The following is a 23,180-nucleotide window of genomic DNA, read 5'->3' as shown; positions in this document are numbered from 1 at the left end:
TTACGTCAGATACGCGATCTCAAAGTTTACGATCTTCACTACGACGTGTACAGTCATTTTGTGATGCTATAGGACGTGTCTAATAAGTGTATGCGCAGTATGATATAGAGTGATCAGTATCTGCTGAAAGCAGCTCAACACTCCGCTGTGCCGCGCCTTGGATAGACAAAGAGTCGCTTGACATCCTGAGGGGGGTTGTCATGAGCGCCCACCCTGGGAAGACGAAAAGGAGAACTTACCATTCCGTCTCAAGAAGGATAGTTTCGGCATCATCGGTCTCGAATCCAAGGTCTCTGCTTTGGAGGATGAGGTAGAGATATTCTGCAGTATCCGATCGGACCTATAAAGCTTCCGTCAGACACGAATAATAGAATTCATTCATTCGCACCTTTGGATATTGATGTGTCAGGAAACTCGCGAAATGGCTCCTACAAGCAGCTCGCAGTTGAGATATAGTCCATAGATTGATTACGCTGTGGTTTGATCAGTTTCGCATGGTCAGAGATATGATGAGACGTACATTCTCATAGATATCATGATTCGTAGCGGGTTCTTGAGGCGAGAAATGTTCTTGGTTGTGATCAAAAGAAGCTGTTGCAAGCTGACGACTTCCTTGAGTACTTAACGTCCAATGAGGATAGTGGAGAATCACCTGTCCAAGCCAGCAGAGTCCGAGCCAAGTCGATCGAATACATTCGCCTCTAACAGAATATTGACAGTTTGTAATACAGGTATTAAGCGAGTGTTCGATGTGACGTTGCGTTGGGCCTGAGCAACAAGATCTCTGGCAAAGCCACAAAGGTCGTAGGTATCCCTCGCAGTCATTGCGACAGGGAGTGCATTTGCGTAAGTCACAAGGCCCGAAGACACTGGGCGTTGCTGAGATGTTCTTAAGCACACTTCAGGCATTTAGGCCGAGTAGAAGAGACGCACTGTGCTGGCTGTCTTGCTACTTGCGCTCAAGATAAGTCCCGCAAGTATCGCGTCGCGGTACAATTCTATATCCAGCAACATGACAACTTTGGGGAATAGCCAAAGGCTGTCGTTCCAACCGATCACTTCGCTGTCACTAAGGTAGGACAACATGTGACTGCTACTTCGCAAAACCGATAGCTGGTAAACCGTACCTGAGGAAGAGTTCCTTCATCATGATATCACCTTGAATGCGCCATTCGTCTGCGTTGGAGATCGTCGGCAATGGCAACAAGAGCAGACGGACGAAGCACTCTCCAGCTACTTGGCGGACATTATCGAGCCTTTCCGCACCTTGTTTCAATATTCCACCGATGTAATTGTGGTATGTCGTCGCTGGAAGATATTCGGCGAAATTCGGTGGGACTCGTGTGAAGAGAACCTCTGTGGTACTGGTGAGTCCTCTCACACAGGCTATCCGGGCCCAAGAGCCAACGTCTCCTCGCTCATCTACACTGTAATCGGTAAGGCCATCTTGAAAGGCCTTCATAATCTGGTGGAAGATTGTAGGGGGCAGATCTACAACAATTCAATAAATAATGAGACAGGATCGAGCAGGTTTGTATACATTTAGTAATATTTTCAGCAACGTTGCTGATGATCTGTGACATAGATGTGTAGGCATTACGCCTGGTTTCAATATCCAACATATTCGCAGGTACCTAGACAGGAAGTCAGACTTAATGAATTGGTTGATATATCAATACCATACCGAGCGGTCCACACAATCCAACAAGCATTGAATAGCGGATGGGATAGAAGTAAAGTTCATGTTATAATCCAGCACGCCCAACATCCTGCTCACGCTTTGATGCATTGACATTGAAGCAGAGTGGAAATCTAGGATAAACGTAAACGCGGACCACGAGTGAGAACACTGGTCGCAGAAGACAGAAAGACTGAACAAACTCATCTTTGCACAACAGCTGAACAATCGACCAGCTTGCTCACGGCAGCCATAGAGGTAGCTGCGGCTTCCTGTACGACACTGCTCTTACTCTTCAGACCATAATCGACGATCTGACGCCAATGTGGCACCGTGCTTTGGTCCAGCTGAATCTCAACCGCGGAGATGCTACTGGCGATCAGCTGGCAGGCAGTCGCAGTGACCAATTCATGCCGCGCTGATTGCACTATGCGTAGCGGAACTTCAGACAGATGTGCGAATACCTGAATGCAAGTCACGCAAAGGTAGATTAATGACTGCGTGCACACCGACCTGACGACGTTCTGCCTCCCAGTCGTGTCGCTCATTTGATTCGCTATACGCAGAAGCTATGTCTTTCAGAGCCAACAAAGCTCCATGTATATCACTTGCATCTGGGCCAGGTAATATATGAGACTAGAAGATGTCAATGAAAATCAAGCTGGGGAACGAAAGTGGACTGACGGCCTTCTGCACAGAACTCGGGCCAAGAGAAGCGAGGTCTAGCTGACAGATACACCGAAGTGACTGGGCTCCGAGCTCCCTCATCGTAGGATCCCAATGTCGTAGTGTAACTGTCAGAAGGTGGGTAATCATGGATGGGCGGTATTCTGTGTGCCTAAATAGAAGACATCAGAAAAGTGATAAGCTTGAGAAAAACTCCGTTTACTCTGCCACCTCCGGTGCAGCGGTCAAAAATGCATTTCGGCGAACACCGACGGCGTAAAAGTCAGTCTTACGTAGAACATCAATTCCATGAGGGAAAAGACCCTACAGACGTCTTGAGCCTCATCGTCCAACCTGGAACATATGATAACACTCACCGTCCGTCCGACGTACTCCTGAAACGTCGCACTTGCAGCACGGCGTATATGGATCTCACGGTCGAATAGGGAAACAACTACCAATCGGTGTGACAGAGTCTCTGCATGCGGAACTAGTGCCGCAACTCGTTGAGCTCTCGCAAGTGACCAGAGGACATATGACGCAGCGTCGCGGACATTCGAGCCGATTGAATGCGCACCCTTGCGTATATCGAAGTACAAAGCCTACCATTTGCCGTGTCATCAACCTCCGACACACCACGTCGATATTACTCACTTTGGACAACCACCCTATGAGCTCCGGAAGCTTGTCATCGGGTACAAGACCTCTACGCGCCATCTCCGCACACGCGAGGCATGCACCGTGCCAAGTGCTTTCCGCAACAGTCGGCATGTCATAAAGGCTTGCAGTAGCAATAGAGTGAATGGAGAATAAACCCACGATGGTTTGAAGCACCTGTTCCGCGAATTCGACAGGTAGACGTTCAGAAACGCGAGCGATCCCTTTTGCTGCAGACCATCGAACTACTGTGTCCTATAATGACGTAGCCTCAGCACATGAAAGGGGTGTCAGGTATTCTACTTAAGTCTACCTTGTCTTGTACCGCTCGGAATAGGTCTTCCAATATTGTGTCGACTTCTTCTGGCACATCGAAGTCTTCATCTTCCTTTTCACGCAATGACTCGCTCTCGGATGCCCATGCAGATGGCAAGACATGGCCTGCGAACGTTAGTGGATGATATCAGTGTCGATATAAACGAGCAACAGATCAGACCGCACCTTTACTGCGAGTTGCGACGCCAGCGGGTAGAAGGCGCAAGATGATGCGAGAGGCCAGCTTCACTCGCATTTTCCTGACAACCGTGTCGTTCATCAGCGTGTTGTGGTCCTGCACAAGCTGTACGACATTGAGGAGTGATGACAGATGTGCCTTGACTTGTTCAACAGATCCAGATTTCGCGACTTCACACAAAACTTGCAGAAGCCCTAAGGACTTTAGGACACGATAAGTGCGACGAAGATCAAGAAACTAAGCAGCTAAAGAACACTAGCTCACCGTGAAGGGATCTGCTGGTTCTTGGATAACTGATAACGACCACTGGAGAAATTCGGACAGTTTCGCAGTCATATCCTGCCTATGACACTTAAGGCAAAATGTCGACAGGGACGAAATTCCCTACCTCATGTACAGTCTAGACAACAGGATGGCTGCACCCTCTCGCTCTAAGCCTGCCTTGCATAGGTACGAACGTCCTAAACGCTCGATCTTCTGAGCAGTCTCCCCAATTTTGTCACGCTCGTCAAATTGTTCCAAATCAAACGGTATCATGCAGATGAGCGAAAGCCATAGCAGAACAACATATCGCAGGTGCCACTGAGACGGATCGTTGGCAGGGCTGTTTGGCAAGAGAACATAGTCCAACGCGATTGATACGTCGGCAATCTCGTGAGGAAAGAATCTAGCTGATCCTCTTGTTAGACACAACACCATTGGTATTGTCCGTCTACTGACTGATTATTTTGTATCCGCGAAATTTCGTGTACTCGTACAGCAAAAGAGCGATTCGTCCAACTCTGAGACCGGGGAGTTTTTCCTCAGGAGCCTTAACCAAGGTTCTGGCGTGTGTCTTTAAGCTCTCCACTACAGGAGAAACCAAACATTCCAGAAAAGGGTCGAGCAGGTATGGTTGCTCCTGGTATTCATTGAGCTTGACGACAACAAAATTCCAAATGTCAAAGAAGGATGGCGATCAAGACAAGAAGCTCACGATATCGGATAATCTCTTCAAAAGTAGCACTTCTGTGCTGTTGTCCTCCTTGGTTGGTTCCTGTAACACATTGCATGATAATAAAGATCGTTGAATATCCTGGTATTGTTGGTGTTGTTCGAAAGTCGCGTATATTCTCCCGTCTGCGGTATTCTCCTCCATAATCTCTGGGGTATTCAGAGTCAAGTTAGCTGAGAAAGATGAACTTGCACGAGAAAATCGGTAAGGAGGATTGTAATGCGTCGGTCCTCGGATGCTTTCCCGGTCGATCGCGTGTCACGTGCTCTCGGCGCTTGCCATTCCTCGTTTCATTATTCCCAACGGTGAAGTTTACAAGTACTTACTCTGCAAGTTCACCACCGCTCCTAGGCCTTCCTCCTGCAATATCAGCAGCTATCATGATCCACGGGATAAAGCGAAAGAGAAAGGATCTTGCCCCAGAGGTACGAGTTGGCACAGTCGTTGGTTTTCTCGTCACGGTACGAGCACTGAATTCGTCCTCAGGACAGCTCTGTTACGATTCAAGGAAAGCTAGTATGTGGTATCGACACGTAATCAAAGGGATCTGCTACTGAAGGTGGCTGGTCTTAACAGCATCATGGCTTGCGAGAAGTGCGGAAAGCTGCGAAGAAAGCAAAGACATTTGAGACGCAGAAACTCGTGAAGAAGCTGAAGACACTGAGGTGTGCTGCTACACTCTACATACTCCAGCTTACAACGTTGAAGCTGGTGCAGGTCTAAAGATCCTAAATCGAATGAGATCATTGAAATGGAAGCTCAACTGGCAAGTCTCAAGGTGCGTTGATATGATCGTCTGTCTGTGAGGTTTCTACGATCGCCTTTGCTTGTAGCATACAGATGCCGAGGGAATTGGGGGGCTCACTCTCAAAACGAAACTGAAGAAGGACCATGCACTGTCAGAGAACATTAACGTCCAAGCTGCCTTTGCGGCTGAGCTTGCATCCCATGTCTACGCGCTGGCTCCTGCCGGTACCCCAGCTTTCAAGGTCGAAAGTCGCTTATTGAGCTCAAAAGCACTTGCCTGCGAAGTTCGCCTTGTTATCAACGCGTTAAAGGAGATCACCCAGCCAACCAAGAAGATAAATAACAACAAAGATGAGCAAGATGAAGACGCAGACACGGCAGAATTTCCGCAGAAAGCACGCAAGTTGAGTGCATCTGCTTTGAGGCAACCTTTTCGACACAATGACGAGGAGCTTGATGACACTGGACGCGAAGCCGAAGAACGAGAGAAGGGATGGGAGTCCAGGTCAATAGGCGAAAGTGGGGATGGATGGGAATCAGGGTCAGTCAATGGCAGTAATTATCGCTGGAAAGCTGCGAGCGGCTCGTCAGAGGATGAATTAGAGTCGAGCGAAGGCACCGATGGCGACGGCACTGACGAGGACGGTGATTCAGACACATCTCCTCCGGAATCGTTACCGCCGGAAAAGAAGGGGCAGAAGTCCGACTTTATCATGGAAGATACCAAGGGCAAATCGAAAGCGACCAGCACGGAGTCCACCTTCCTCCCGTCGTTGGCGGTCGGATACACCCGTGGCGATTCTGAGGCATCGGACTGGAGCGGGGATGAGGTGGACGACTCTCCTAAAAGGAACCGGCGCGGCCAGAGGGCCCGCAGAGCGTATGTTTGTTTCCTAATCACCGGACGTCCCGGTCTTATGCAAATGCCATACAGCATCTGGGAAAAGAAATACGGAAAGAATGCGAATCACGTCAAGAAGGAGCGAGAAGCTGCTGTCCAGAACCCACGTCAGAAAGACATCCGACATACCGGCCAGAAGAATGTCCTAAATCATTCACGGACCGGAGTCGCGCATCGCGGGAACGCCTCCAGCTCTCGCTCGCAATTCGTTGCTCCTTCGCGCGATAGTGGCTGGTCTAAAGGTGGACGGTCTGTTGCCGAACAACCACCGGTGGTGAAGCAAACCCAGACCAAAGATAAGCCCTTGCATCCTTCATGGGAAGCAAAGAGGCGGCTGAAGGAGAAGTTCAGTGCGAATATCGTGCCAGCGCAGGGAACGAAGATTATATTCTGAGCCCTCCGTCAGTCTTGTCGACCTGCAGGGGAATACTACTACGCGTTGTCTCTATGTACTTCAAGTGCGAGCTGCTACGCCAGAACTGAGATAGCCAGGTGCCGCACTTGTGCACCAACGTCCTGATATTCGGTCGTTTCTACATTGATCACAACCGGTACCAGCAGTTTTCCCCATCCACTTCCACGTCGATCTATCCTTCCATACACTGCAGTAACGAAGACAGCAAAGAATCTATGCAATACAATAGAAGACTTCAAGAACATTCCAAGCAAACGAAACATCAGCACAGCAAAGATCCGCGACATACATCAAGATACACCATCCGTCTACTTTGCACACACATGCTTCTTTCCGCCGCTGCCCTGCAACCTGCATGCCCTGGAGCACCACATATCTCCACATCTCGGACAACAAGGGAAATTAGTTCCCGCCCTATTGCACGTCGCACAACAAGTTCTAGTGCGGAACTTGGATGCTTGTTCCAGTGACTCCAAGACGGGATTAAGTGTCTTCAGCTTCCCTTTCGGGGGGGAAGGAAAAGCTGAATGCATGGGAGTTGGTGGACCCGCCGACGAAGGGGCGGTAGGGAAATAATCGGAGCCTGTGTAAGAGGATGGAGTACGACAAATCGACGGGATAGTGGGTGAGTCCGGGGAGGGTGAAGGTGAGTTATGAGGTAGTTGGCTGGTATCGTCCTCGTGTAAGGCAGAGGTGTCTGTGACAACATACAACTGACGAGCACGGGATGACAACCGCGATGAGAAAGGGTTGGCTTCCGCCAGAACAGATAGCAAAGCCTCCCGCGGACTGCCCGTCGGTGTAAAGGACCCCGGCGTCTGGGCATTTGAAGCTGTATGCAATATAGGGGGGGCTACTCTGGGGTGTGAGACAATAAATGACGAAGCCAAACACCTCGGACGGTCTGCGGAAGGATAGACCCTCTCTCTGCGGCCTTTCTGAGCAATAGCAGATCTTGCCCATGCCCCTGCGTGACGCGGGCTCGCATCCGACTTCGCACGCCAATGGGCGGAACGAACGCGTCGGACGGCCTCCACTTCCACAGCGGGCACGGAGAAACTCCGGGCAGAGTCTACGATCTGCGAGTAGCTGGGCTTAGCAGAAGAGTCGACAGGAGAAGTACCAATTTGACAATTGCATCTGGCGGTCAATGTCCGCTCGTTACAAGTAATGGAAGACTTCTCCTCGGTGGTTAATCTCGAAGAACTTCCAATGGCATGCAAAGTACGGCGCTCGAATCGCGACTGAGTGTATGTCTGTAAACGGACACAGTAAGTGGATGTTGACGAAACGCAGAAAGTCCCATACTTCGTCGAAGAGAGGTGGGTGCACTGATATTGTCTCGCACAATACTGTGGCCATTATCGGGGGGTTCGGTGGCTGGATGTGCGACTGCTGGAGGCCTCATATATCAGCAAAGTGTCAACAGCAGAGAAGAATTTGGTGTCACACGACCTCTTCACCGGGCGCCTCCTTTGTAAATGTCCCTTATTCAAAACCGCTCTGCGCAATCAATCTGCTCAAAGAAGAGTATCCTGGTGTCGTAAAGAGATAAGAAGATACCAGAGCAGCGTCTCCCTTGTCGTTCGTGCAGCTGCCTGGCTGAGAGGAATCGGAGAACAGGGTAAAGATGTGAGGGGCACCCAAGCGATAGCTATACGTCCTAAGTATAAGTCTTCCTGGTGGGCGAAGCTCCACTGTTGCAGTCGTCGCTCTAAGCAGGTAAGAACCGCCCACCAACTGCGTGCGACGATAAGCCCGCCGTGTTTGATATCAAACTGTGATTCAAAGAGACGTTACAAGTTCAAGTCAGAAATGCATCACGAGCCTAGAACGTCTTGAAAATATCGCGTGATTTTCATTTGTCAAGATCTCAGATAGAGTGCGAGTCCACATCAGGAAGGTGCAGGGCAAGATCGTGGCCTCCTGCGCGCACTACATTTGCTGGTCGTGTGACGCTTTCTGCGCGGCCATCCTTACTTCACTCCACGGCGATACAACGGCAGTGCAGTAGAATAAATAGAAACGCCACACTGAAATGCCGCAAAACGTATTTTGGTACGTAAACGTGGACCAACGTGAGAGCACATAATAGGCCCACCCGAGACCACTCTGCGACAACGCCGCTCGTCATAGCCAAACGACGAGAAGACGAACGGTCAGCAGATATCAAGCTTCAAAACTCGCCTGCCTGTCGCCGGTACACAAATGCCTCCGTCCGTTACTCCCCTTCAACCTACAGTGCCGTGAACACCACCTTTCCCCACATCTCCCGCAACTGGGAAAATTTGAACCAGTTTTTCTGCAGGTGATACAGACTGCTTCGATGCGAAACCTCGACGAGCGCTCGAGGTCAGCCAGAACGGGACTGAAATTAGAGAATGTAGGGGAATGAGTCGGAGGCGTAGCCGGAGCTTCTGAAGACGAAGCTGTCTCCAAAGACTCGGACGATGCTGAACGACTGATAGGTCGGATGTCCGGTACGGGAGATGCGGGGCGATCGGAATTTTGTGTCGCGTCATCGAACGAAGTGTGGATGTGGACGGTATCGTATGGCTCGGTATACTCGTGTGAGAGCGCTGTGTCCTCGTCTCTATCTTCTCCGAGCAGAGAGCGTAAGCACAATCTCGCAGAAAGAGATCGGTCGACGTCCGCTCGGAGTACTAAACAGAAATGTGTGTCCACGGCCGAAAGAGGTTTCGATTTGAATATACTGGACAATCCGCCTGATTTGACCAGGGAACTGGTTGGGAAACGCGATAACGTGCGGCGGGAAGGATATGCGACGCCTAATGAGAACCACGCAGATCCTTGGGTGCCTCGTGCATGTGGAATGAAGTCGGCCGTGCCTGTGGTCCGATGGCTCCACTGATTCGTAATTGGTCACTTAACGTTGAACATATCTGGTAGCGGAGGTAGATACGCACTTGTATCGGACGGCCATCCGAGAACTCCTCGCCCGTGCCCACGGTCGATGCTTGCCGCCCTGTGGAGTTCCGATTTAATACAGGAGCTGGGATGGACGAAAACAGTGTCAATGACAGATAAATGGAACTCTGAACGTTGTCTGTACCTTGCTTGGGAACGCAGCACAGGTTACACGAATGTGCGGGCGCCCCAATTTCTCGCAAAAAGTCTTCAAAATGTGTTCGGGGTGCGGTATATCGGGGCCATGTATGATGCGACCGCTACTGAACCTGGTGAATGGATATACAGGGCACCCAAGTTGATAGTCCACACCTTCGCAGCAGGACGCGATGTCGAATGGGATTTTGAAGAGGAAGATATTTTGGACATCGGAAGAGGAGTTCAGCTAGGACGAAGCTGTAGTTGGTTCGCATGTTATATGGCGACAGTGGCCCAGGCGTAGCTGCACCAGTAGATCACACGAGCAAATACCCCAAACCACGATAGAAGCCTGACAAACGGCGCCTCTCGGCCAAACTGCGGAGGATGTGCATGAGGTCACTTGGATATTGTAGAGCAGATCAGAGAGAAGAGTTCGGAGGATGTCAGAGAGAGTCCACCTGCGAACTCGTGCCGAAGGTGAGTTGAACAGACGTGGCTGGAAGACAGTCCACATGCAGGCACTGGTGCAGGAAGAATTCAGCAGCGCGAACCCGGATGTAAGAGCTCAGGTAGTCTTCCTCGTCTGGTGGTTTGGTCGGCGGGTTTGCAAATTGTTCAGTGTTCGCGGTCACATCCGGCTTCCGCCGAACGACAGCACCGGCTTGGCACCGTACAAGCCAGGACAATCCGGCTCGTGGTGGCATCAATCGCAAGCACTCCACTTTGCAATACAAGCCATGTCCCGCATCACTTGGGTCGCGCTTCTCCCTTGGCCGGTCGAATCAAGTCATCAGCAGGTCATTTTGTGCGTCCACGATCCGCGAACGCCAACTTGATGTGTTCAATAGACAATAGTTCTCACCGGGGCCTCGCAGATTATGTCCCCCCCATTACGATGCGTGTCTCACCTCTTGTATACGACTTCGATTGGTTCCTTGCTCTTACTTATCGGGATCTTTGAGGTTGCTACTTTCAAATCCTTCATAAGAGCCTTTTCCGTTGGAAACAGATGAGCTCCAAGTCGGAGAAATCGTCCTGACATGCAATTAGAATCCGCAGCATGTAAACGTACTAACCGTCATCTTTTCATCCTCTGAGAGGACTTGCAGTATACCGACACTATGATGGTATGCTTCCAAAGAGAAGAAGTGGGCCACCACCATGACTGTGTTTGCAAGCAACTTCGGAATATCATAACAGTAGTTGCGATCGTCGATGGCCTCAGATATCGGGGCGCCGCGTACGGCTGTAATCGCCAACATTAGTGTCTGTCTCTGACGATACACGAGGACTTTGCGCACATTCAGTGTGAATCCTAGCTGGATCGACGCAAGCACCGCGTTGCGCACGACGTTGTCCGGGTCGATTCCTCCTGTTTGCAGTGTCATTCACAAGGGCTTCCTGGATCCTCGCGACTAGTCGTGACAAGGCTCTTGTCCATCTGACCGATCGACGAGGTCATTCTGCCCCCGTCCTCGTGGCGAGGCACCCGGTCGAACGTTGTTACTCGTGTTAGGTACGATTGTCAAGCAACTGCTCGCCCCAACCCTAGACCCATACCAACACGAATCTTGGACCCGAGTTTTCGTACAGTGCAGCGTAGACGGTCCTGCGATATGCGGTAGTATCATTTTGCATCAAGAATATATGGCTCGATCCAGTCTGCCGTTCATTGAGCGCTGATCCCGTGTTCCTCGCGGGAGCGAATTGTAAGGTGTGCCTTGTATGTACTTATTTTTCAATGTCATAAGACATTGGCGGCATTGAATCGAAGACATACGCACTGATAAAAGCAGAGCGTCATGAAGCTTCCTGATTTCATTTCCGTAAGTTTTTCCAACGTGTTTGACCGTCATGTGGGGCTTGTGCGCCGAAGTGCACAATTGCAGCAGACATCTGCAGTTCATCTCGAGGTTGTTACAGACCCACATGAATTCGAATGCCACCAGCTGCGGAACAGGCCTTGAGTCATGGTGGCATGTTGAATGAACCTTTGTCGCCTCATCCCAGCAACCTCCTGCCATGACCTCATAGCAAAGCGCGCTCATCGTTGTCATCTGATGTATTCTGCGGGGTCAGAACCTGCAGGAGAATCGAGCCTGTTCGACAGGGTTTTCCAAGGAAGCACTTACTCGTCAACCGAAGATCACAAGAGGTGGGGTAGAAGCAGGGATACGATCACTGATCTCTCATGCTCGAAGCTTGCGATGGTCTGGCCCATCGATAATTCGGTGTTTTATCCCAATCTCAGGACGTGTGGTCAAGTGATATGTGGAAAGATAGTCGCGAACACGTACGTTTGCATCTGTGTGCTCAGGTGGAGGTATAAGTCCTTACTATCGTCTCCAGTGTATACCATTGACGTAATCAAAAGACTCTCGCCACAGAAGGTATACAATTTCATGTGAACTTCTTCCGCACATTATTTTCTTGAAAATTGCTTTGCACTACGGGATGATCTAGGTGTTTACGCCACAGACGCGACGCGTCTGTGGCACGTGCTAAGTATAGTGGAGATCACGAGTTGCCCGATTCGGATTCTTCGCTCAACCGCCATGGGTGAACCGCCGGGTTTCGTGGCACAGAAAGACTTGGCTCATCGAGGACATGCTCTGATCACTCCCTCTGCGTCACCTCCTGTCTCTCGTCTACTATTTCCATCTTATGCTCGCAAACGGGACAGGCCACCCACTACGAAACGCCCGAGACTTTCGTCTACGCCATCCAGTTCTTTGTCGAAGTCCACGCGCTCTACTTCCACGTATGAAGAACAAAAAGCCATTGTGCAGGAGCGATCTGCTACATCTATTGATCGATTGAAGAACGTTTGGGATCAGCTCGAAGAACGATACAGTCGCCCAGTTGAAGACGACGATATCATTGATCTCTTCAACCACAAGATCTTGACAGACCGCGGCGCGATTCGTGGCTCATCTAAAGCGTACGAGATGGGACTCCTCGCAGATGATGCGCGGCTTTCAGACGCCAACGATGCGAATAGCGAGGGTGGAGGTGCGGAGACCGAATTCGACGATGTGGACGAACTCGACGCGTTTACACCGTCTGCGAAAATCTGGGATGAGCTGAAGTTGGAGAAGGAGAAACTGAATATTCCGCCAGTGCAGGATGAAAACCCTACGGACGCGCAGCATTTGCAGGAATTTCTGGAGGCGGAGAGACGGAGAAAGGAACAGTACGGCGATATTGATGAAGAAGAGGTGGATTTTCGACTGAGGTTCTTTGCCAGTGCTAGCAATGATGAGGAATGGTGTGATACTTCTGACGAAGCAGATTGCTATGAGGACACGGACGCAGACGAGCAGCTGGGCGAGGGGAGCCTGAGTGACCTTGGACACAGCGAAGACGAAAAGGATGATGATGACTTTTCCGCTGCGCAACACAAAACAAAAGCCTCTCGTGTTCCTTTGGACGAAGAGTCTGAAGACGAACTTGCAACTTGGGACATAGACGAATCTACTCCAGTACCCCGTGTTGCTCATCCTTCCGTTCCACCTGCACATGTCATCGACCTCACAGAGTCGCCACCAATATCTCTACGCCCCGCCAAGCATGGGAGGTCGAAAAGCCTCGCACGAGAGAAGTCCATGCCTCCATCGCCCTCTCGCTTTCGCTCCAAGTCCCGCGCTCGGTCCAAAACGCCAGCTCGGACGAAAACCGCGCCCACTCGATCCCCTTCTCCAACCCGTGTGGCGCAGCTCTTTACTCCACCCCAATCCTCTTCGTCAGCCATCGAAGGAACCCCAGGCGTTCGTGGATTTGATGATCTGCCACGTCCCAGTCCGCGTGCTCGACCGGAACCGAAATCACGCCGGAAAGACCTGCCATCAGATACACCTCCTGTGGCTGGTCCATCCTCACACGCAGAAGTTCCTATTCCCACCTGGGATACACCCCTTCCAAGGCCGAAGATTGTGAAGAAGGCGTTAAGGCCACGTCTCATACCCGAGGTCGTGATAATCACGAAGTCGAGCAGAACGGGCCTTGCGAAGAAGGTATCCAAGGATGCCGTCGACATTCATGCCAACGGCGAGGATGACGAAGAGCCGGCTCTTCAAACCCGTATACCTCGAAAGGATAAGGGCAAGGGAAGAGAGGTGATTGATCCTGATGCTGTACATAACCTGTTGAACCAGCGAGAACGTCCAGCAACACCATCGAAGTCTGCAGCAGCGAAGGGAACAAGGACAGCAGTCGAGGTGTTGGACCATGACAAGTCGCCCAAGATCACTGTACCGTCATCCTCTCGTGGTCGCAAGCGCAAGCGGGTCATATCCTCGTCATCACTTTCTGGACAGTCTACGAGAGAAGAGCCAGACACCGCTCCTGTGGTTACCACTCCTCGCCGCAGGCGAGGAACCATTGCGGAGTTGCGATCTCACTCCAGCTCTGCTATTTCGCGAACCAAGCGTGCGGTCTCTGAACAACCAGGAGACGGGAGTGGTAGGCAGTGTTTTCAATTCGTTTATGTCCTTCGGCTTACTATGAACTTGCCTTGCAGATTTTGATCCAGGACATGACGCTCAAGGCAGTTCACGCGGAGACTACCACGATCGTCGATCCTCCTCGTCTGCTCCTCACCCGTTCATGCACCCCCATCCCCAACCTCATACCCCCTACCGCAACAGCCGCCACCCACAGTACCCACCAATACCACCCATCCAGGATCCTCAAGCGCAGTACCAGATTGCGCAAGCTATTCAGCATCTGTCATACTTGATGAATGCTGCCATAGGCATACCCCCTGGCCAAGGGTTTCCGGACTCGTACTCTCCGCAGTATCTAGGTCACCCTCCTCCCTGGCCACCCTATACCCCAACTCACACGCGTCATCGATCCCGGCAGCCGCAGCTGTTTGGTTCACCGTCGTCTGGAGTCGGAGCTTCCGGATCCTCGTCATCCGCGTTCACTACTCCCATGCATAAGCACCACGCATATCCGTACGGTTTCGATCCGTCGTTCTCTGGAGCCACTCTTCCGCCTTCGTCACCCATAAGCTCACCAGAGCCTTCGTCCCCAATTTCGCCAATTGATCGCGGTAAATCCATCGCGAGGGCTCGAAGCAAATCTCGGGGCCGTCGGGTCTCATTCAAGCTCACCGACGATGACAGGCCGCTCCCACCGACCCCGCGAGATGATAGCGCCGACGATGATCCACGTGAGCGCACCGCATCGCAGTCTCGGCAAGGCCGTGATAGCAAACCAGCGATGACTTCTGCATTGCGCGCGAAAGCCAAAGGCAGAAACACTGCCCAAACACTGTCCACGGGATCTTCTACTTCGGCGTCGGCTAAGGGGAAGAGCCTTGCTCAGCACGATGACAGCGATGCGGAAGAAGATACGGTGAAATCTTCGAGCGGTAATCGAGGGAGGAGACTTGAAAGAGGACGCACGCCAGCCCCACCTTCTCAGCGGGAGAGAGGTGCATCTGCGCGAGCGAAGAGCAGAGGACCGGGGAAGGACTGATTTATGGAGTGTATACGATGTCGTAGTGCGCCGCTATCTAATTTTATTGTCTATGTTTGTTGTCGCCGATACGCTCGATGTATGCGCTGCCTTCCGCAAAAATTTAAAAGGCACAATCTTATCTCACAAGACTAATGCTCGGCGATGTGACAAAGTATTCGGGCCGGCGGCCACGCCGGTATCAAAGTCCTTGGAAGTAATTGCCTGAAGAGGAACTCACCACCGCGATTCTGACGACTTGGATTCTCCGCAAATACCCGTCAACAGAGTCTCTGACTCGGACGGACAGACACACGACCACTGTCTGCTTTCCGTTTCACCCTCAAGTGCACCGTCTTTCTTTTACCCCGTCCCATACTGCCGACCCTCTTGCGTGATAGCGAGGTGCACAGAAATTCGAGGCCATCTGCAATTTTCCTCCCCCTGCGCAAGAGCTGTAACAATTCAGCTATGGTGATTTTTATTAGACCTCGGGGTTCTCGCCGAATTGACGTCAGTTATTTCAGGGACAAACGCTCTCTACACCCGGTCCGTGCACAACGGTCGAACCCTCTTGCTGTGCTTTCACTCATACCCCGCTCTCTCAGTAACCCAGAAGAAAACGGAAGACGGAGGAAATGATAAATTCTATTACGCAGTATCAGAGATGCAGGGATGGAGAATAGGTATGTCGTTCGTATCCTTCGTTCCCTATCATGTTCCCCACTACAACGACGTACGCTGAGCGGGCAAGATTTATCTTCATCTGCTCTGTTGGTGGTTCTGAATTCATGTTTCATGTCACCCTGACATCCCTTGCGCATCCAAGAAATGGAAGATGCACATACGATTGCATTGAGCCTTGATCAAGATGATGATGAAAGCAATACGTTCTTTGCTGTATATGATGGGCATGGCGGTACGTTCTGATCTTTCACTGGGCTTGCGTCAAGTCAGTTGCATGCGTTCCTCTAGGTGCCTCTGTTGCAAAATATGCTGGCGAGCATGTGCACAAGAAGTTACTCGCGGACGGGGCATACCTGAAGAAGGAGTATGCTACTGCTTTGAAGAATGCATTCCTTGGTACGGATGCAGACATGCGAGCTAGTAAGTAGACGTTGAGTATGTTTGCTCTTGTGGTGCGTACTGAACTGTGCAGGCTCTACATTCACGCGGGACACTTCTGGTTGTACTGCGGTCGCTGCTTTGGTCACGTCCGACGAAAGGATCTACGTTGTATGATTGATGATGATATGTGCCTTGTTGAAGTTCTCATCGATCACTTCTCAGGCGAATGCAGGCGACTCACGGTCGGTGATAAGTGTCAAAGGCGAGGCGAAGCCTTTGAGTTACGATCACAAGCCTCAGAACGAGAGTATGTCTGCATCTGCGTCCTGTGATTGAAGCACTCATGTATGGTCTGCTGATTCTTTTAGTCGAGAGGAGCCGTATTCTGGCTGCAGGTGGCTACATTGAATTTGGAAGGGTGAACGGTGAGGCACGCTTCTCACCATCGTCATCAAAATCTGAGCCGAGTTTTATCAGGTAACTTGGCTCTGGCAAGAGCTCTGGGAGATTTCGAGTACAAGAAGAATGCCTCTCTAGCGCCGGAGAAGCAAATTATTACGAGTGATCCTGAAGTTATCGCGCACGAGATCACTGATGAAGATGAATTCTTGGTCATCGCTTGCGATGGTACGTTCGAATGGAATCAGAAGTATCCTGATATTGACTCTGTATCGCATTGCAGGTATCTGGGACTGTCTCACGTCACAGCAAGCCGTGAACGTCATCCGTCTCCTTATTGCACGGGGTAAGACTATACCAGAAATCTGCGAGGAGATTTGCGAGTTGTGTCTCGCACCCGACACCGACGGGCGCGGTGGAATTGGCTGCGACAACATGACCATCCTCATCGTTGCCATTCTACATGGCCGTACGCTGCAGGAGTGGTACGGCTGGGTTACAAACCGCGTCAAGCACAAGCATGGTTTTGCCACTCCCGATCAGATCCCGCAGCTCTACTCCACAAGCGCGTTGATCGCGTTCAGGGCAAGGAGAGAGGCATACGAGGCGCGCCAGCGGGAGCGCGAGGCATATCGCAACGCGTCGTCCACGAGGCCGGATACCCAGGGATTTGGTGGCAACACGATTGACGGTGTGGAGGTGGGAGGTAGCTCGTTCAGGGACTTTGCGCGTATTCTTGGCAGCACGGGAGGCATCACATACAACCCTGCGACGGGGGAGCTCAAGCGGAGGCTCGTGTTTGATGACGTCGACGTTGACGACGACGACGATGACAGCGGCGACGAGTATGTGGACGCGGACGAAACGAACGGGGTTACATCGTTCACCGGCGTATCGTTCAACGGCACGTTTGGGCTTCCCCATTCTGACGGTTCCGATATCACAAAGAGCCTGAGGGAACAGTTGGACGAGTTGGAGGAAGCGGAAGCTGACTCCGCGTGTCCGGAGAGTGACGATATGCAGATGGGAGAGATCGACGACGAGGTCACGATCAGTGGCATGGAGACTGCGCCACCAACAGCTGCGACACCTGCAAAGCAGCAAGATTCAGGTGGTCTGCAAGGCGAGGCACCGCCACCACCAAAGCTTTTGCAGAACGGCGATGCCAGGCCCAAACAGTTAGTATCATCCCCGGCCGGTGATGCTCCAAGCGCGGCCGTGCAGGCGGAAGGTTTTTTGGACTCGAGCGAAAGTCCTCTCAAGCTGTAGCGCGCATGGCTGTCCTGCGATGTATCATGTACGGTGTCTGTACTCCTCTATTGTTGTTATCCCTGGGTTCAGCTTTATCTATGATCGACATGTTTTCTGTGACGACTACTGCAATTTTCATATTCTCATACTGTCGTATACATTCTAATCAGCACTACTGTGTCCGTCCTCTGCGCTGTTTGTTTGGTGTGTAACATTGTGGCAAAATTAGAACTGTATCTCATAACATGTCGTGCAGTACAATGAATTCCCTTTCACAGAGGGCTAGGATAACCGCCTTCCCTAGGTTTCCTCCGAGGATGCCCAACCCCAATAGAGATCCGGCAACTCCGCCGCCCACCTTCACCACCGCTTGTTTGGCCCACTTCTCCCGTGTCGGCACGCCGCGATAGATGTAGACGTTCCCTCCCGAATCTCCCGAACCGCTCTCAAACGCGAAAACGGCGTCCTGTGATATATGGTAGGTGAACCGGGTGTCGCGCTTCGATGCGAGGACGAAGGAAAGGGCAGAGAACGTCGATGTATGACTCCAGGCTGGAGGATCACCATGACCGCTGCCGGCACTTAGCGTGTACACCACTCCGTCAAGGTCATTTTTAACCACCAGCGTTGGCCGTGCAGCACCGCGGACGCCGGGGAAAGGCGTTGAAAGCACGTTGATAGGACCAGCATCGATGTCCTGATCGGCCCACGGGAGGTGAGCACCGTCTACGCCCACCCATGTCAAATAAACCAATCGCCCGACCGCCAAGTCCACCTCGTCATCCATCTCGCCCTCGGCAAGGCGCGGCACTCCTCGTCCAAGACCCAGGCCGCTCGCATCCTGCCCCTCGTTCAGAGCAGCGGTGTACTTCTCGAGCGCTTCGCGGATGTTCCAGAGCTCGGACGGGTCAAGCGTCTCGGGGACTTCGACATTTTCGTGGCTCGCGGGACTGCCAGCGGAGGTACCCGCTGCCGCGAAGACCTGCGACCAGCGTGTCCCATCGTGCTGCTTGTCGAGATGCAGCGAGAGCACGCCGAACCGGTGCTCCGCGGCGCGGTCCCATGTCCACATGCTGGACGATGCGTGAATATTATCCCAGAGCTTTTTCAAGTCGTAGTGTGGCAGCTTGATGTCACCGACCATGGCGGACTCCCCGCGGACGAGCACTGTCAGTGTGGTAGGCGAGAACGCGATCTTGATGTCCTCTGTGGGTGTGGAAGACGGAAGGGGAATGGCTAACGTCACCGAATCATCTGTCTGGGTCCAAGAATACGGAGGAGGTTTTATTGGCTGTGAGACGTTTGTAACGTTGTCCAAGTCTTCCGCCTGCCGGGGAATAGGTGCTAACTCGTCTGCAGACGGCTCGTATTCCTGAGGGCCTGGTACCCCAAGTGGTCGGTAAGGCGATCCGCCTACGAATAGGAACGCGCTTCGGGTCTCGTCATACGTCGTGTACAAGGGCACGTCCTCTCCCCGCCGGTGCCAGAGGATATCCAAGGACCGCGGTGCCCCCTCCGACGGGACTATTGGTAAGGCGAAACGGACAGCCCATACATCGAACTCAACCGCAGGCTTGCCGCGAGTCTGACCATCCGGCGAAGCTGAATCACGCGGGTAATGTTTAGAGGACAGAACCACCACAGCTGCCTGAGCGGTCGCCTGCACGGCCTGATGCATTCTGACAGGGACCGTAGCCTTGGATGACCCAAGTGCATGCGGAACGGAGAGTTCGTATACCCCGAGTAGCTCTGCTTGATCCGTTTCGTAGATGCGAAGCGCATATACATACCCGTAGCCATCCGACACGAATAGAAGTGACGGATGGAGGAAGGCGGCGGATGGGTACTCGCGCTGAGGGGAGTCGATGGCAGGAGACTGGATCGGTCTCGGAATTTCGTACAGCACCTTGAAGGAAGGAACGAGTGCGGCCTACTTTCGTCCGAACGACGGTAGTATAAGTTTCACACTGGAAGTTCCACCGTGTACTTACCTTGTCTAGATCAACGGATATGACTCGTAATTCGCCATCAATGTAGACTGCTCGCTCGTTCTGCTCGCATATTGTGAGATGGTTATGCGATATACGGCTCTGCACCTCCTGAAACGATACATGGGATCGACCGGAGACATTGGCTTGCGAAGGTTTGTGCTCGAGAGCATAATGCGATACGGCTTGGTCCTGGGATATTGGAGAGAGCTTGTACCCCTCGAACTTGGAGTTCCGTAAAAAGTGGTTAGTCTGGAAAAATGACATGGTCTGAGGTAACTTTCACTTCAAGGAGTGAGCGCTTGAGCTTGAGAGGACGAGGACCTAGATCGACCGAGGAAGCGTCAGATCAGATCTAATCTAAATCTTTCGTTCCTGCCCTTCCGAGTCCAATCCGAGTCTGCCGTGTTCGTCTCACCGAGTCACCAACGATTGTATACCTGCTTTCCACCAGTTCGCGATCAATGGACAAAAAAAGTACTTTGCACGGAGTACAGGCGTTTGTATTTGACCTGATGGGGACCTGCACTGACTGGCGTCGCTCCATACTTGCTGCAATGCAACAGCACCCAGTACCTCCACCGCTTGACTCCTCCGATCTAATAACTTTGGCATCAGACTGGAGAGCAGGCTTCTTCGACGCTATATTTGAGTCTTTTGACGCTGGAGAGGAATCTCCGGACATCGATGTAGTCCATGCACGAGTGCTGGACAAGCTCTTACAAGACAGAGACGTGGGAACAGACGTTTGGGATGCCGCTGTGAGAGAACATCTCGTCCGCTCATGGCATGTTCAGGCAGGTATGTTTTGTGGAGAGGCACTAGGCGATTGCAAGGTATTGATGTATCCAGCTTGGCCGGATAGCATTCAAGGCCTTACAAGGCTCAAAGATCCTTGTGTGGTGTCAGATTCTGTTCTGGTGATTGCATTCTACTCGCGGATCGGCTAACATGCCCTTGAAGTGTCGTGCTGGCGAACGGGACCACTCGACTGCAACTTGACATCATCCGATCTGCGCGTTTGCCCTTCGACACACTGTTCTCCTCGCAGCTGCTGCAGGCAACAAAGGTATGTCCACGTAGGTCCCCAAGGATCACTAGTCCAATGGTTCGTGCAGCCCAATCCAGCGATCTACCTCAAGGCGCTCGACCTCATGGCACTCCACCCTGAGCAGACCGCGATGGTGGCAGCACACGCTTACGATCTGCGCGCGGCTGCCAAGATGTAAGTCCTGTCTCACTGGTGCCAGTCTATTCATGCATCTGCGATGTAGCGGTATGAAGACTGTGTACGTCCAACGGTCTACCGAGGATCCTAATGAGGACATGGAGGCTATCCGAGCTGAGGTTGATTTGTTCATCAGTGGGCTTGATGAAGGGGAGGGATTGTTGGAACTAGCGGCATTGATGAATTTCAATATCTGAATAATGAAGGCTGCGACTCCATGTGCAGTTGTCATGAATTCTGATGTCTGATTGCCTGTCAACTGCCACCATATGTCCTGAAGCAGTCGAACGGTTGAGTAACGAGTCACGAACGACACATCATCAGATTCTCCGGAATACATATAAGTACAGCCCTGTTTAAACATGCCCGCCATCTGAGAGATGCCCCTCACCAAACCCTAAGAATACATCCCCGTAAAATCGCTCCGGTCATGATGATGGTCCTCCAGGCGAGTAGACTCTGGATGGGTACGCGGGAGGTCCTCTTCAGCGTCTACACTGATGCCGAACATTTCTCGTGCCATCCAAGCCACATCTGGCATCCGCAGGAAATTGCTTGAGTTAGTGTCGGGCCACAAAGCGGTCGGCAGTTCCCCGTTCGCACTATCTGCGATGGGGGTAGGGGTGATGAAGGGGCGCCGGCACGTTGGACATGTCCTGCGCTGGCGACGGGATGCATCAATACCTGCCTACCAAAAATGATCGGCCGAGTACTGATAAAAACTCACGCCTTCGCGCATCCAATTTCGGATGCTAAGAACCCAGGCGACTGTCAAAAGTAAGTACACAGAAAAATCGATGTTGCGCTCAACTCCTTCCGACAAAAAACGTGGCCGCATGATTCCATCAGTCTCGTCACGCCCAAATCTTCTGGTGCGTGTGCCGGGGAGTCCATCGCCAGAGCCATTTCCTCTTCGGCCAGAATAGAGAGCAGAGTGTTTAGACATATCGGACATGTGCTGTCTGCATGTTTCAATGCATAAAGAGAGTTAGGGTGTGAAAGCGTGCGAACTGTTGATGTGCACATACCAGTTTGTCCCAGTGCAGCAAGATCGTCTTCGTTAAGTTTCGGCAACTCGTTCGCAAATTTCGCGACTCTTCTGTACATCATGCAGAAATGAGGACGAGTGCTTACAGGCTTATCAGAGCAGCGTACCGTTCTTCGGCCACTAGGCCGCGGAGGTCATTCAGCATGCCCCTCGTCGAGACATCGTTCTCAAGCACCCCTCTGAGGCGTAAAGCATCGGTCATGCTCTGGCTTCTAGGACGACCGGGTATACTTTGACTTCTTGGACGATCAGCCATGTTGTTCTTTACGCTCTTCGAGTGTATGCGATAAAGCCTGTAGTACAATCAAAGAAATCAGACCATTGCAGTGATCCCGGGACAACGCCAAACTTATTCTCTCGAGTCTCGAGAAACCCACCGTGGTAACGAACGTAACCGTCACAGACTGATATTCTCCTGGGTTACAAGACGACGGCAGGCGGGCGACGCGTATGCACTGGCACGAGGTCCTGGCGTGTAATTATAACGCGTAGTATCACGTGGCTTTTTCCTTGAATGGGAAACAATCGCATACTAGGCGCTCAAATTTCAAACTTCAAGCACGTCGCTCCTCGGCGGTCTGTGTCGCATTGCACTCACGTTTTGTCTACGCCCGCTGTTGCTTCACGTCAACGCCGTCGAAGGGTATTCAGAAAAGCTACAAATGACACCCAGCGCGCTGTCTCCGGTTTTTAGCGTGTACGCAAGCAATTGTCGCGGGCGCTGGATCGATGGTTCGATAACAGGCTCGTTATGCAGCGTTGTTCTTGCCCTTGTCGAGACTCTTCGGCGTTCGTCCACCCTTCTGGGTGAGATTTACTTCAAAAACGTCACGGTAGCCGTCGGTTGATATGGGAACAAATCCAACGATCAAGGAACAATTGCCTTTTTGGTATGTTCAATAACGAACACGGTTACTATTGTTAGCCTGGAGTACAATGTGGCATCGGACAAGCATGTAACAACGACGATAGAGTTCGCATAATTCCTCGGCCAGTGTCATTTTGTTCACCCGAACTATATAACTTAGAGCCTCAAGTCCAACCTCCTTGCAATTGTTCCTTTTTCCGCACCTGGCGCGCTGTGGTATCGCGTT

General features: G+C 51.8%; 9 protein-coding genes across 9 annotated transcripts; 4 read left to right on the top strand and 5 right to left on the bottom strand.

Moving 5' to 3' along the window:
- Window positions 1-79: 79 nt before the first annotated feature.
- On the bottom strand, window positions 80-4,653 carry SCP_0701180 (TBCD protein; the record flags this gene model as incomplete). The annotated part of the gene is made up of 21 exons (XM_027760048.1): window positions 80-185; window positions 240-340; window positions 389-473; window positions 521-601; window positions 653-879; window positions 934-1,069; window positions 1,128-1,491; window positions 1,541-1,634; window positions 1,685-1,849; window positions 1,924-2,142; window positions 2,192-2,314; window positions 2,363-2,516; window positions 2,568-2,668; window positions 2,722-2,946; window positions 2,999-3,256; window positions 3,315-3,442; window positions 3,503-3,716; window positions 3,780-3,858; window positions 3,904-4,186; window positions 4,236-4,431; window positions 4,492-4,653. 21 exons carry the CDS (start codon window positions 4,651-4,653, stop codon window positions 80-82), a joined length of 3,501 nt encoding a protein of 1,166 aa, XP_027615849.1.
- Window positions 4,654-4,889: 236 nt separating this feature from the next.
- Window positions 4,890-6,551, top strand: SCP_0701170 (Bud-site selection protein; the record flags this gene model as incomplete). The annotated part of the gene is made up of 6 exons (XM_027760047.1): window positions 4,890-4,934; window positions 4,996-5,025; window positions 5,086-5,174; window positions 5,227-5,287; window positions 5,343-6,136; window positions 6,191-6,551. 6 exons carry the CDS (start codon window positions 4,890-4,892, stop codon window positions 6,549-6,551), a joined length of 1,380 nt encoding a protein of 459 aa, XP_027615848.1.
- A 1,513-nt stretch (window positions 6,552-8,064) lies between these two features.
- Window positions 8,065-9,869, bottom strand: SCP_0701160 (hypothetical protein; the record flags this gene model as incomplete). The annotated part of the gene is made up of 6 exons (XM_027760046.1): window positions 8,065-8,088; window positions 8,136-8,174; window positions 8,892-9,440; window positions 9,500-9,585; window positions 9,646-9,760; window positions 9,813-9,869. 6 exons carry the CDS (start codon window positions 9,867-9,869, stop codon window positions 8,065-8,067), a joined length of 870 nt encoding a protein of 289 aa, XP_027615847.1.
- A 753-nt stretch (window positions 9,870-10,622) lies between these two features.
- SCP_0701150 (hypothetical protein) lies at window positions 10,623-11,029 on the bottom strand (the record flags this gene model as incomplete). Its single annotated transcript, XM_027760045.1, has 2 exons — window positions 10,623-10,676; window positions 10,718-11,029. 2 exons carry the CDS (start codon window positions 11,027-11,029, stop codon window positions 10,623-10,625), a joined length of 366 nt encoding a protein of 121 aa, XP_027615846.1.
- Window positions 11,030-12,196: 1,167 nt separating this feature from the next.
- Window positions 12,197-15,125, top strand: SCP_0701140 (hypothetical protein; the record flags this gene model as incomplete). The annotated part of the gene is made up of 2 exons (XM_027760044.1): window positions 12,197-14,102; window positions 14,161-15,125. The coding sequence occupies 2 exons, from the start codon at window positions 12,197-12,199 to the stop codon at window positions 15,123-15,125; spliced, it is 2,871 nt and encodes a 956-aa protein (XP_027615845.1).
- A 450-nt stretch (window positions 15,126-15,575) lies between these two features.
- Window positions 15,576-17,840, top strand: SCP_0701130 (Protein phosphatase 2C homolog 2; the record flags this gene model as incomplete). The annotated part of the gene is made up of 10 exons (XM_027760043.1): window positions 15,576-15,578; window positions 15,632-15,653; window positions 15,713-15,790; window positions 15,934-16,023; window positions 16,080-16,211; window positions 16,264-16,340; window positions 16,395-16,479; window positions 16,541-16,597; window positions 16,650-16,799; window positions 16,855-17,840. 10 exons carry the CDS (start codon window positions 15,576-15,578, stop codon window positions 17,838-17,840), a joined length of 1,680 nt encoding a protein of 559 aa, XP_027615844.1.
- Window positions 17,841-18,060: 220 nt separating this feature from the next.
- Window positions 18,061-20,077, bottom strand: SCP_0701120 (hypothetical protein; the record flags this gene model as incomplete). The annotated part of the gene is made up of 2 exons (XM_027760042.1): window positions 18,061-19,752; window positions 19,814-20,077. The coding sequence occupies 2 exons, from the start codon at window positions 20,075-20,077 to the stop codon at window positions 18,061-18,063; spliced, it is 1,956 nt and encodes a 651-aa protein (XP_027615843.1).
- Window positions 20,078-20,367: 290 nt separating this feature from the next.
- Window positions 20,368-21,235, top strand: SCP_0701110 (haloacid dehalogenase; the record flags this gene model as incomplete). The annotated part of the gene is made up of 5 exons (XM_027760041.1): window positions 20,368-20,611; window positions 20,663-20,714; window positions 20,774-20,879; window positions 20,929-21,035; window positions 21,085-21,235. 5 exons carry the CDS (start codon window positions 20,368-20,370, stop codon window positions 21,233-21,235), a joined length of 660 nt encoding a protein of 219 aa, XP_027615842.1.
- Window positions 21,236-21,435: 200 nt separating this feature from the next.
- On the bottom strand, window positions 21,436-22,342 carry SCP_0701100 (hypothetical protein; the record flags this gene model as incomplete). Its single annotated transcript, XM_027760040.1, has 5 exons — window positions 21,436-21,699; window positions 21,766-21,790; window positions 21,850-22,000; window positions 22,067-22,137; window positions 22,194-22,342. 5 exons carry the CDS (start codon window positions 22,340-22,342, stop codon window positions 21,436-21,438), a joined length of 660 nt encoding a protein of 219 aa, XP_027615841.1.
- Between the last annotated feature and the right edge of the window lie 838 nt (window positions 22,343-23,180).

This window comes from Sparassis crispa (genome assembly GCF_003851025.1).
Source record: "Sparassis crispa DNA, contig_000006F, whole genome shotgun sequence".
In the NCBI taxonomy this organism is placed as follows: Eukaryota; Fungi; Basidiomycota; class Agaricomycetes; order Polyporales; family Sparassidaceae; genus Sparassis; species Sparassis crispa.
The sequence above is the reverse complement of the archived record's forward strand: the minus strand, read 5'-3'. Positions and strand labels throughout refer to the sequence as shown.